The 11824-nt window shown below is 42.6% G+C and overlaps 1 protein-coding gene across 1 annotated transcript in view; it reads left to right on the top strand.

Moving 5' to 3' along the window:
• Positions 1-35: 35 nt before the first annotated feature.
• ESRP1 (epithelial splicing regulatory protein 1) overlaps positions 36-11824 on the top strand; it is a 30088-nt gene continuing 18299 nt past the window's right edge. Inside the window, exons 1-6 of the mRNA XM_085301641.1 lie at positions 36-299; positions 397-525; positions 1286-1399; positions 3944-4058; positions 10629-10727; positions 10820-10874. Of these exons, the coding sequence (XP_085157767.1) occupies positions 168-299; positions 397-525; positions 1286-1399; positions 3944-4058; positions 10629-10727; positions 10820-10874 (644 nt within the window). The 5' untranslated portion in view covers positions 36-167. The remainder of the gene's footprint in view (positions 300-396; positions 526-1285; positions 1400-3943; positions 4059-10628; positions 10728-10819; positions 10875-11824) is intronic.

The following is an 11824-nucleotide window of genomic DNA, read 5'->3' as shown; positions in this document are numbered from 1 at the left end:
GCCCGCGGCCATTGCGCGCCTGCCCGGCCGCCGCCGCCCCAGCCCCAGCCCCAGCCGGGCAGCGAGCGAGCGAGGGGCCGCCGTGCGCCCCTCGGGCGGGGGCCGCCTCTGGCCTCTTTGTGTCTCTCCCCCCTCTCCCTCTCCCGCCGCCCCGGGCCGGCGGCACCATGACGGCGGCTCCTGACTACCTGGTGCTCCTCTTCGCGACCACGGCGGGCGCCGGCGGGGCCAGGCTGGGCTCGGACGAGCGGGAGCTGCTGCGGCTCCTGTGGCAAGTGGTGGACCTGAGGCGCAAGGAGGTATTTCCCGCGAGGAGGAGGGAGCGCCCCGGGCCGGGCCCGCCGCGGGGCACCCGCGCCCGGGCGCTCACTCGGCCCTCCTCTGCTTTCTCTGGAGCTGGGGCCCCCGCACGACGTGCTGGTCCGGCCTGACCGCCCCGAGCTGACGGCCGAGTGCCAGGAGGCCACCAAGGTGGACGCGGAGAGCCTGGCGCTGGCCCCGCCGCTGGAGCAGGCGCTGAGACAGGTGACACCATGCTGGATCCCGGTCCCCGGGGAGCTGTGTGTGGCCTGGCCCCGCGGCAGCCTCGGGGGGACGGGGACGGGGCTCCCCGCTTGCCCGGCCCGTCGTCTCTAGGCAGTGGGACTGGACTCGGAGGCAGATCTGAGCCGGCGTCCTCCCGGTGCGCTCTGCTGCTGTGCCGGAGCCCGGGTCGCAGCCGAGGGTGAGCCTTGACTAGCGTCGGGGTGGAGGCTTAGCCCCTACGCGTCCCTTGTAAAGGCAGGGTACTGGCAGGCCTCGCTCGTAAGGTTTGTAGCAGCGCATCACTTTTGGCAAGAAGGGAGGTGTACTGAAGCCCCTAAGTAAGCAGGCAGGAGAGCAGTTCGTAGTGAAGGTGGGGCTGAAAGCCTTCCTCCTTCCCAGCGTGCTGGGGCGCTCCGAGAGGCTCCTGTGCACAGGCTCCCCCAGCTCCCTGCACCGGCTTTGGGTCTCCTTGCAGAGCTCTGCCAAGGCCCTGTAGTAGGAGATGTTTTGTGAGGTGGGCTGTCTGCATGGGTACATCCCTAGGAATGGGGAGAAGTGGCATTTCCTTCTGGAGATGGGCCATCATGTAAGTTACCGTGTCCTTAGCTACTTTTAAAAAAAATTATGGAGTGAAGTTCTAGGCTTGTAAAGGAGAAATTGCAGCTCTGTGTCTGGGAATAATGTACTAAATGATGACACTGACTATTGCAACAACTCTGATTTCCATTCTATATGTACCTCTTGTTCTTCCTGCTTTCAGTTTAATCAGTCTGTGAGCAATGAGCTGAATATTGGTGTAGGTACTTCCTTCTGTTTCTGTACTGATGGACAGCTGCACATCAGGCAAGTTCTGCATCCTGAAGCTTCCAAAAAGGTATGTGGTGGTAACTTCAAATTTGGCTACTCTTACTGTACTCGATCAACTTTGCAAGAAAACAGAAACTTTGTTAAAACGCATAATGTGAGGGCGGTTTTGCAGATCTGTAATTTGGACATTGCTCATCAGTCAGTAGCCTTACTAGACTTAAGGGCCCGTCCATGTGAAAGGCATAGAAATGCCCTGTGCTTATGCAGCCTCGAGGTGCCCTTTTAAGTTAAATATGAAGTAGGACTCTCTCTCATTAAGTGTTTGAGAGACTATTCTGTTAATGCATTGCTCCTAAGCTTTCACATATTATACTACTGTAATAGCTACAGTGGGTTAACAAATGGAGATTTGAAAAGGCTGCAAAACAACCACCTTAATCATAAGCTGCCTTTTGCAACTTTACATTCCCCTTGGATTCAGCAACTTTCAATCTCTGTGTATTTAGTTGGCGCTCCGAGGGCGGTGCTCGTATTTGTAAGGAGCTGAACAGTGGCCATGAGTGATGACTAGTCCTATGTCTAGAGTTTTCTATAACTTTAGAGTTGCCAAATCACTAACAGTGTTGTGAGCTCCTGCCCACTTCTCATTAGTGATAGAGTTGCAGCGATGTGCTGAGCTTCTTGTCATGAAATAACTGCCCCAATGCTAGTAAAACCCTGGCCTGTGATTTGCTGTGAGCCTGCACTGGTTTGCAATCTGCTGGGGTTTCCTCAGCTGATATGTACCAGTCATTCTGCTGCTTTGTCTTTGGAGGTGAAATGCTGCAAGTCTGTGCTGTTATAAACTGGTATCAAATGAGTTGCTTTTAATATTTGTTGATGCTGTATTCTACCTTTGAAGCATTAGTAGAGAAACTATGAGCATAATTTGCAGTGAAGTAACTAACTTCTCATCTTGTGAACATGTAACTTTGTCTAAGAGACTATAAGGTGGCTGGGAGAAGATGAAGAAACAGATCGTTACCTGTTATAAATGAAAAGAAAGTCTGTTTTATGCAGTTAGCTTCTCCATGCAGTTAAACAATGCAGTTGAAAGAAAGGACAATTCTTACAATTACTCTTATTTAAGTTTGTTTGACCTCAAAGATAGGGAACCATTTCTGCATGCATCACCACAGTGCCACTGATAGGAATCAAATCTTCACTGAAACCTTCTGTTGCTGTTTCAGGACAAAGTATTAATTTAAAATTTGCTGTGTGCTGCCTATAGATTAGATAAACTAGATGCTCGTGAGACCTGTAGTAGCTGTTTGGTCAGTCCTCAAACACTGAGGTTCAAGGGGGAAAAATAACTAAAACTCAGATCTGCAGAAGTCTAGGCTCTTGTAAATGTTTTTTTTTTCTTTCTACTTTTTTTGAGATGCCCAGTTTGAGACTGTCTCACAGTTCACAGTATTCAGAGAATGAATCAGCATAAACTGTTTCAACTGAGTTTCAGTAAGAACAGAACTTGATCTCTCATGGGAGAAGAAAAATAGCCATGCTAAAACTAGAGCAGGAAGTCTTGGCAAGTACACCTGTGTTTTCCTAAGTTTGCCTTTAAAGGGTATAATTTGCCTAATGCACCTGTCCATATGCTAAGATAAGCTCTAATATTTTTCAAAGCAGAACTTGTTTTAAACCTAAACTCCTTTCTTAGGGCTTCCTAAATGTACATCCATGTGTCCTCTCATTCTATTGTAATGTCAGGGTGCTATAACTAGTCATTAAATCACAGAAATGGAGCTTCAAGTCTAGAGAGCAGCTGGAGGGCATCATCAACCAAATAGAATGCTAAGCTGTAGATCAGGACACCTGGGATGAAGAAATAATTGAAGGAGAGGGGGGTTGTTTTAATTCAGAGTCCTTACAAGTCTTCTAATCCCCCCCTCCTCCCCCCCCGTCCCAGCCAGTCCGCTTAAATTAAAGTGTGTGGTAGGTGTAGTGGTGGGGCAAAAAGGTTTTACTGGCACTTATTTGCAATGAGTTATGTAACTTACTCTTGGCTTCATAGATTGTGATTAATGCAGTTATCAGGCATGGACAGACAACCTTTTATACTGTATCAAACCTATGTGCTCAGCTCTGTGTGTGTGGTTTTTTTAATTATATGTAGAGAATAAATATTTGAAGTGTGACTATGCTCTGGAAACTCAGCCTTGTCTCTAAACCAAAATATCTCTTGCTTGTCTTGCAAAATTTGCTTGGCTCAAACTGAACTGAGTGCCCTCTGGCTCTTTTCAGTTAAAAATGGAATCAAGAATTGATGATAAATGTTGCAATAACACTTATTTGCTCTCCTACATATATATTGGATCTGAGGCACCAGTAATAATAGAAAGTGTTTCTCTGGCAGTGGAAAAGCACATTTTGTTTTAAACCATCTAGAGAGGAAACTAAGCAAAAAATGTTGATAAACGTGCTTAAATGGCTAAGAGGAGCCATGTGAGCTTCTCTGTAGCACAGGCTGTTTATTTTTTATCTACTTGAAAGAAATCATTAGAAAGTTTGGTATCTAAAGAGAAAGAGGAAATTCATCATAGCTGACAGTAGTTATCTTATTCTTTTACAGAATATTTTATTGCCTGAATGCTTCTACTCCTTTTTTGACTTGCGAAAAGAGTTCAAGAAGTGTTGCCCTGGCTCACCTGACATTAGTAAACTTGATGTTGCAGCCATGACAGAATGTATCCTTTTAACAGTGATGATATCTCCTATTGTTATAGCTCTGACTGAATTCAAAGATGGATGTGAGCTTGTAACATATGTTTTAAGATAGTATAACTTTAATGAGTAACTCAAACTGTATTGAGCATTCTCATGATGATAAAGGTTTAAAAAAGCCATAAGAAGGTACGTGATGCCATGGAAAAACCCTGTAACTCTTGTATACTTTCTTCCTTGTCTTCATAGTTCTGTCTCTTAAAGTTCAAAGTAGCACATGTTTATTCAAATAATGTGAATCCTAATATTAAAGTTGCAGGGCTGCTTATTGCATGAGTTGATTTAGATTTCGGGGTAAGTATGAGGAGAGCTTTCCATCTTAAATTGGGGGGAGAATGTCCTTGAAGTGGAACAGTAGTAAAACTTGATTCCAGAGTGGACCTAAGACAGGAGTGCTGTTGTATATGTAGTATCCAGCCTCAGTACAGTGCAGGCTGTACCTGTTAGATGTTGGTGTGAGGTAGGGATGGCAATAATATGCTGTCAGTATCCTGTGGCCTCTTTCAGTGGCACAGATGTCTACAGTTGCTTTCAAAATGGGCTTAGGTAGTCTATAGCCTAGTCTTGTCTGGTTCTTTACTAGTTCTAGTTCAGTTTTGTTTGCATACTACATACAGCTCCCAGAGGTGAGACTGGTGCTGTAAATGACTCTGGGTGCCACTGGTACTCTGTGCTTCCCTTGCAGCCCCTCTTCTTGCCACAGGCTCCAGTCCTTGTCTCAAACCTGCTCACAAAAATGGAAAACACTTGACTTCCCTATTGAAAGAGTGACCACAAAAACATCTAGGAAGCAGGATAAAGGAATTTGAGAATAATTTTAGTTGTCATTAATCATTTTTCTATGTTTGGCTAGTTTATGGTGTCTGTAGAGTGGTTGCCATTGGAAGGCTGCATTTTTCTGTTGACTCAGAGAAGTCTGTCACCAGAAATAGTTCAGTCTTAGTCTCCAAGCCTTGCCTTGGCTGTATTGCTGAGGTTTTGTACCTGTTATTTTATGCTCTGCTGCACATCTGAGTAATCTTTTTTATTAAAACTTACTATTTCTCTTACACCGTAAGGCTGTCTACTCTTCTTTCCCATCTGCAAGTTAAGAGACCTCTTTCCTACTATGAAGGAATCTACTATGAAGGAAAGTAGTATTCCTAGAAATCCAGTCTGATGTGTAGTGTGCAGGAAAGTTAAATAGGTATTTCTGTTGCATAGTTTAGAACCAGATGATGGAGACATCTTAAATTGTGATTGAGAAGCTTAATACACTGTCTAGGGATTCTTTGATAGGAAACATGAGCTGGAGATGGTAAAGTCAATGGGATACTGCAGCTGTTTGAGATGCCTCTGCTCTCTACCTGTATGAATGGCTGATGTACATCTTGCCACTGCAGAAACACCTATATAGCTGCAAGCACCTGAGCTGTCACTGGTCACAGAGGTTACAGACTGCTCTCTGCCTGCTAGGAGATGGGAGCACATCAGCCTGTGCTCCGTGACTGACAGGAAGCCCCAAAAGTGTCAGTACCTTCTGAAAGTGACTTTTTTCTTTTTTTTTTTTTTTTTTGACCATGTTCAGAAAAGGAGGCAGTGGTGCAGGAGACAGAATGACACTTCTGGTGAAGACAAATGATAGAATAATAGTGCTGGGGAAGGGTTTAATTTGAGCAATGGCTGACCTTATGTTAAGCTTATATCTAGCTGAAGTGTTAACTTAGATCTGTTCTGAGTTGGATTTGGTGATGTAGTGCTTGCAGCTTCACTTATCTATTTTTTCCCTAATATATCTACCTTTGCAGTTGGCAGTTGCAAATAGTATTTCTTCCAGGTTCCTGAAGACTAGGACAACCTATCGAAATGGTTTCAACTTAAGTCTGAGTTCAGAATCTGACACCCTTCTCTTTAGGTATAAAAATAACTTTATTCTGTTCTTAAAATAGGACAGGCCACAAAGATTGTAACTCTTGATGCTTTTATTTGTAAACTTGCTCTGTTCATGGAACATGGATGAAATACTAACTGTTTGTGTCCCATACTGTTCAAGAGTGTTTCCTAACACATAGGAGAAACATGCAGTGACTGAAAAGGTAAAATCTTGTCTTCTCCTGCCAAGTATGATAACTTTTTTTTTTCCCTCACCTTGTTCAAATTTACCAACTTAATCTCCTCAGTATCAGAAGTTGTATGAGTTGTAATTGCATTTGGAGAGTCTGGACATGCATATGATGCTTGTGATAAGTTTTGTTGAAGCTGATTAAGATTAGTTTAAGCAATTTTGTGTGTAGGTTTTTAAGTGGAACAACTAGTTTCCTTCTAAAATAGTTATGTGGTAAGGGGAAGCAAACTTTAAATGAAAAGGAAGGTGGATTTGAAGGAGATATGCTAAGGGAAAAACACAAGCTGGAAACAAATGAAGTAGGGTGAAACAAAGCTGCAGATTAGTGCACAGAATCTCTGATTTCTTGCTCTTGCACAATTAAAATCTTTACAGTTAAAGGGGCTGCATGATGGAAATCTTCCAAAATTCCTTTGTACTGGGCAAAAAAGTCCTAGGCTAGGTCAGTTAGCATTAATTAGGTAGGGAAAAGTAGACTCTGGTTTAGGAGTAGCATACTGACTAGAGCTGCGATTGATAAATGGTGGCAGCTGCAGGAGTTGAATGATTTGGCCCACATCCCGGCTTGTCCTTCTGTCTCAGTGTCCCCACATGTGAGATGCCACTCAAATTTCCTCTGAATGATTATTGCTCCTATGAAGGAGCTGATAAGGGAAAACTGGGTATAACTTCCAAAGGCTTTTATTTTGACTGGTAGCATTTGATTAAACAACAAAAGGAGGGTAATGTAGAACCTACTCCACTGCCCCTGACAATCAGGGGAAACAATTTCCTATGACAATCATTCAAGATGTGTACTCCAATGTGTAAAGCACTGAATAGTTGATGCCTGGTAGTATATTTCTTGCAAAGAAGTCAAGCTCTCTGAGGAAAAAACGGAGATATTGTGCTAAATTAGCTGGCTTATTTTTCCTTTAGAAAGTATTTCAGGGATTTTTCTAGCAAACTACCTGAAATTGTCTGCTCCAAATGAAAGAGCTCAGGTGAAAGCTTTGTTCCCCCCTGCCACCACCTCCAAGAAATAAGTTCTATGTAAGTCACTAATCATCTTTTAATACAAGGTAAGGAAACATTTAAAATATCTTCAGTATCTTTCCTTCATCTTGAGAGATGAAGGAGAAACTGAGACTAGTTTTAACTTTTCACTAGGAAGCAGCAGCACTCAGATAAGTTTTCAGTGTTTTTAGCATAGGAAAAGGTCTTGCGGCAGACTTTCTTCAGTCAGTATAGCGGAAGGGAAGAGACAGCAGGGCAATTGCAAGAAATCCCAAGTAACAAAATTTGGGAGAGGTGATTATGTTCCTGCAAAGGAACTTGAGTCTGAAGTCTCTTTAAGCATGTGTAAGTATACAAAAGAAGCAACGTTGTTCTTTTTGCACTGGCTGTACCTCCCGCACTTGCTGCACTTAATTTGCAAAGCTTGTTGAGCCAGTTCTCACTGCTGTGAATGCCTTCAGGGTGGAGTGAACAAAGCTTGCATGACTATCCTGTAACTCAGTCTGCAGAAGACTCATCCTTTGCCTCAAGATTGGGCATGCAGAAGCCATTACATGGCAAATAGCTCTTGCTTCCTTCAGAATTTGGTTTTTGCTTTGCTCCCTTATGAACTTGGTTTGTAAGGATAGCTCCTCACTAGGAATATCTGCTGGGTGTCTTTAGTAGAAACCCAGGAATCTTGAGCAATTTTTGTGCTCTGTAAGATCTGAATGGTACAAAACTGAAACTTACTTGTTAACCTGTGTCTTAAATTGTGATACGGAGCAGTCATAACTAATAATACTTGTCTGGCTATCAAAAACCCATTAATGGCCATTACCAGAACATCTTATACCTCTGTTCACATTTCTTGTGGTAGTATCCAGGAACCAGGTGATATCAGATTCCCTTTATACAAAATAGTATTTAAAAAGATGTAATCTGCCTGAGACCTAAGACAAACCAAAGAGGAAAGAGCATTCATGAAGAACATAATTTTAATAGTAGTTCATGTCATATCTCCCATGCCTGATGGCAAGTTACGTGGCTGATGTTCAGTTTTCCCTTTGCCTCAGTTGGGAGAGGCGTTGAGGCTCAGAAATGGAAGAAACTGTGTGTGGGAAGAAGGTGGCTTAGAAGACACCAGCATCAGGTTAAACTGCAGTGAAGAGCCTGAGGATGTGTGTTAGAAACTTCCCTGTACAAGTAGATGAACCTGATGTTGAATGTGTTTCCTCCCCACTCTGGTTTACTAGCTTGCAGCATGCTGTGGAAGAAGGTGGTACCGCAGCTGAGCAGCAGGACTTGAGGAGTTTTGTTCACTGTCCTGGTTCATTTGGGTGCATCTTTTGCCTTTTGCTTCACTTAACACACACCCATGCTTTATATATTCCATATAGGAGCTTAGCAGCTGTCCTTGATTTCTAACACTTTAAATGTGACTTATCCACTGGAATCAACTTTCCAATTTGTGTAGGAGAAAGCTAACTTAAATATAATATGTGCTTGTGTGCACAAACATGTATGAGCTATCACTTCATAGAGTGGGTGATATTTTCTTAAAGTTCATTTAACAGCTTTTTTGCTTAAGTATCTGAATTTCCAGTGCCTCAGATGATAGGTGTCTGCCTGTATGTAGACAGCCATATATTATTAGAATTCAGGTTTTCACTTGGTTGATGTTCCTTTGTATGTGCAGAAAGCAGTCAATTTTCCAATCTCACAAAAAAATCCCTGCTTCCAGATAACTGGAGGGAAAGGTGTGAGATTTTCCTGCTCCCCCCCCCATTAGTGTTGATGAATTTGTTCCTCCCCTCCTGCATTTATATATCAGAGATCTTTGGTACAACTGACTCCAGAGTTGGAACTCTTGGTCATCACTTCTGTCAGCACTGGGGCTTTTTTTTTTTTAAGGAACTGCTATCTCCTCTTGATCAATACTTTCAATGAAAATGTCTTCTGAAGAAAATGCTGTGGGGAGTTTGTTTGCCTTCTCATGCAATAGCCTCACTTAAAATTCCCTGCCCTTCACACTGCTGTGTTTCCCTCTTTGACTGATTGCTTGTAGTGATTTTAGTGATTTTTTTTTCTTTTTTTTTTGTGCAGCAAGTAGGAATTAAACTGTGGCACCTGGCTGCATGCCCACATGTGCATAGCTCACACATGTAGCTGTGAGCGCTGCAGGGGAAGGTGGTGGGGAAGGAGGAGAAGTGCTGCTGTGTCTTGCTCCATGAGGTGCTCTGAATCACCTGCCTGGTGCTGACTAGGCACCTTCTTTGCAAGGGTGAAGGGAGGCTGTGTCTGTGGCTTAGTTATTCCCCACCGGGGGAAGATGAGCTTGTGTGTTTGGCTTAGGGAGGGATATTGCAATGAAGAAGTTCCTCACTGTCGTAAGTGCTAGGAGTAGAGTCTCCTAAACTATGCTTGGGGGTTGTTGCATGTGATTTGTTTGCCCTAAATTCTGAGGCAAATCTTTCAAAGCAGGTCCAGCTCCCAACCTACTTTCTATTTCACTTATTCTGTACTTGTCCTTATCCTTTTGGCCCTCAAGGAGGGGATGGGGAGAGGCCTTTTTAAAAAGTGGTTGTATAAATGACAGCAGAGTTGCAAGTAGTTCAGCATTACAGAACTGTGAGATTATAGAGCAGAGTTGATATGACAGGAAGAGGGAGAGGCACCACAGTAAACTCGATTAAAAATTTTATGAAAAAAGATAGTGATGTGCTGCTTAAATCAGACTTTTTCCCCTTAGGGACATGGCTTTTTATCTGGTCAGTCTCAAACCTGTCTAAGAGACAGAGCATTTCCTATTCTCTATCTTATCCTCACTATTCCCTCCAAAACACTCTGGGGGAAGAATATATGGGCTGTAGGTTCTGTTCCATCTCTTGTTTAAGCTACAACAGTGCATTTTTGCCTGATTCTCATAATGCTTCAAAAAGTTACATCCTGAGTTTTATGCTAATAGGCTAGATCTAGAGAGAGTGTCACTCATAAATTTTGTCAAAGCAGTATTATTCCACTTGAATTTATTTGTTTAGAAAATATTTGCTAAATCATCTTATTTTTGGAGTTTATAGTTATTGTTTCTTCCCCTGGAGATTAAGGAAGACGTTAATTACAAAGAACAAGACTCCAGTCCTGACCATGCAACAGTGCATCTCTTATAGCTGTACATTATGTATGACCGTATTAAATTTAAATGCCCTTATTTGGGGGTCTCATGTCCCCAGCCACTTTCTGGAGTGAGCTCCTGCAGGTGGCAGTAGTTAGAGGCAAAGTCAGCTGCTAACCCAGATCAGCTGTTGTATCCCAGCATGAAAATGGTAAGATACGAAAATATCTTCCCCTGAGAAGCTGACTTAGTATCAAGGATAACATGAAAGCTTCTTGCTCTAGCAAGAGGCCAATTAGAAATATATTCAGTGATGACTGACTTAACTCTAGTATAAAGATTTAAATCTTGACAAGAGCAGCCCAGCGCTTCCATACGGAGCCTCCCAAGTTGAAGATATGGGGAATATTATTTTAACACTAATATCTGAACCATACAGTAAGTGACTGAATTTTCTGTATTTGCTTGTTTTTCTTCTGCCTGGTTTGTATGCTGAGGAAAAAGAAAATAACTTCTACTGTATTTTATAGATCACAGGTTTTCAGATCCAGAAAGAGTGAATTACAAATTTGAAAGTGGGCCTTGGTAAGTATCTTTATCTTGCTGTGCTTGTGGAAGTAAATTAGGTACTTCCTTCAGGAAAGGGAACAAAGTTGCATTGGCTGTAAGACATTTTCCTTGCTAGGTCTAGATGATGTTTGCTAGCCACTGGCAGTTCTGGGTTGGCTAATAAGTGCTTTCAGTGAGTGCTAAGCATGCTGTGCCATTAACAAAGAGCTGAAGTGTTTTGCAGAAGTAACTGTATTAACTTTGAAACAAATTGCAGGAGAAATCTAGCATATGGTGTATTCAGGAGCTATTATTTTGTATGGGAAAGACACTTCCATGAAGATATTGTGCCAAGAGCCCCACCAGTAAATTGCATAAACTTTGCAATTTATAATTGTCCTTTTCCCAAACATGTTTTAAACATAAAGCTTTATATATTTTAAACGCAGATTTTTCCCAGCAATATTGCTTGGTAGTTCCTCTGCAGTACCACAAGTGACTGGTGTTAAACTGATCTTATTTAGATTCCTGTCTTGCATGAAGACTGACTTCCCTCTTCCAGATTAATGAACTGTGGTAATGGTAGATGATACTGGTATTTCTGAGCCAAAAGTGGCAAGAAAAGAGTGCAACAATATTGGCTGAAAATGTTCAAGTGATCAGGAGGCTATGTTTTAGTGGTGGTCTAAACTTTTTTCCTTTTTACTAATGAAATCTTGGGGTGAGGTAAAAGATTCCCATCTTATTTGGGACAGTGGAAATTGATGTTTTGTTTGAAATGTTTCTATACAGGCATATTATCAGAAAAGGTGACACCTTTGTCTTATTCCTCTCCCCACCCTCAGTTCTGTATTTTAAGGCAAAGTATAGAACAAGGGAGTCCTCTTTCACTGCTGCTGAACGATACTTCAACTGCTTGAACCAAAGTCTCTTCTGGGCAACACCCTGTCCTTACAATAGCCAGACCAGCAGCCTTGGCAGCCCTG

Source organism: Rhea americana, unplaced genomic scaffold, assembly GCF_003343005.1.
Source record: "Rhea americana isolate MKP2758 unplaced genomic scaffold, rheAme1 scaffold_0, whole genome shotgun sequence".
Lineage (NCBI taxonomy): Eukaryota > Metazoa > Chordata > Aves > Rheiformes > Rheidae > Rhea > Rhea americana.
The sequence above is the reverse complement of the archived record's forward strand: the minus strand, read 5'-3'. Positions and strand labels throughout refer to the sequence as shown.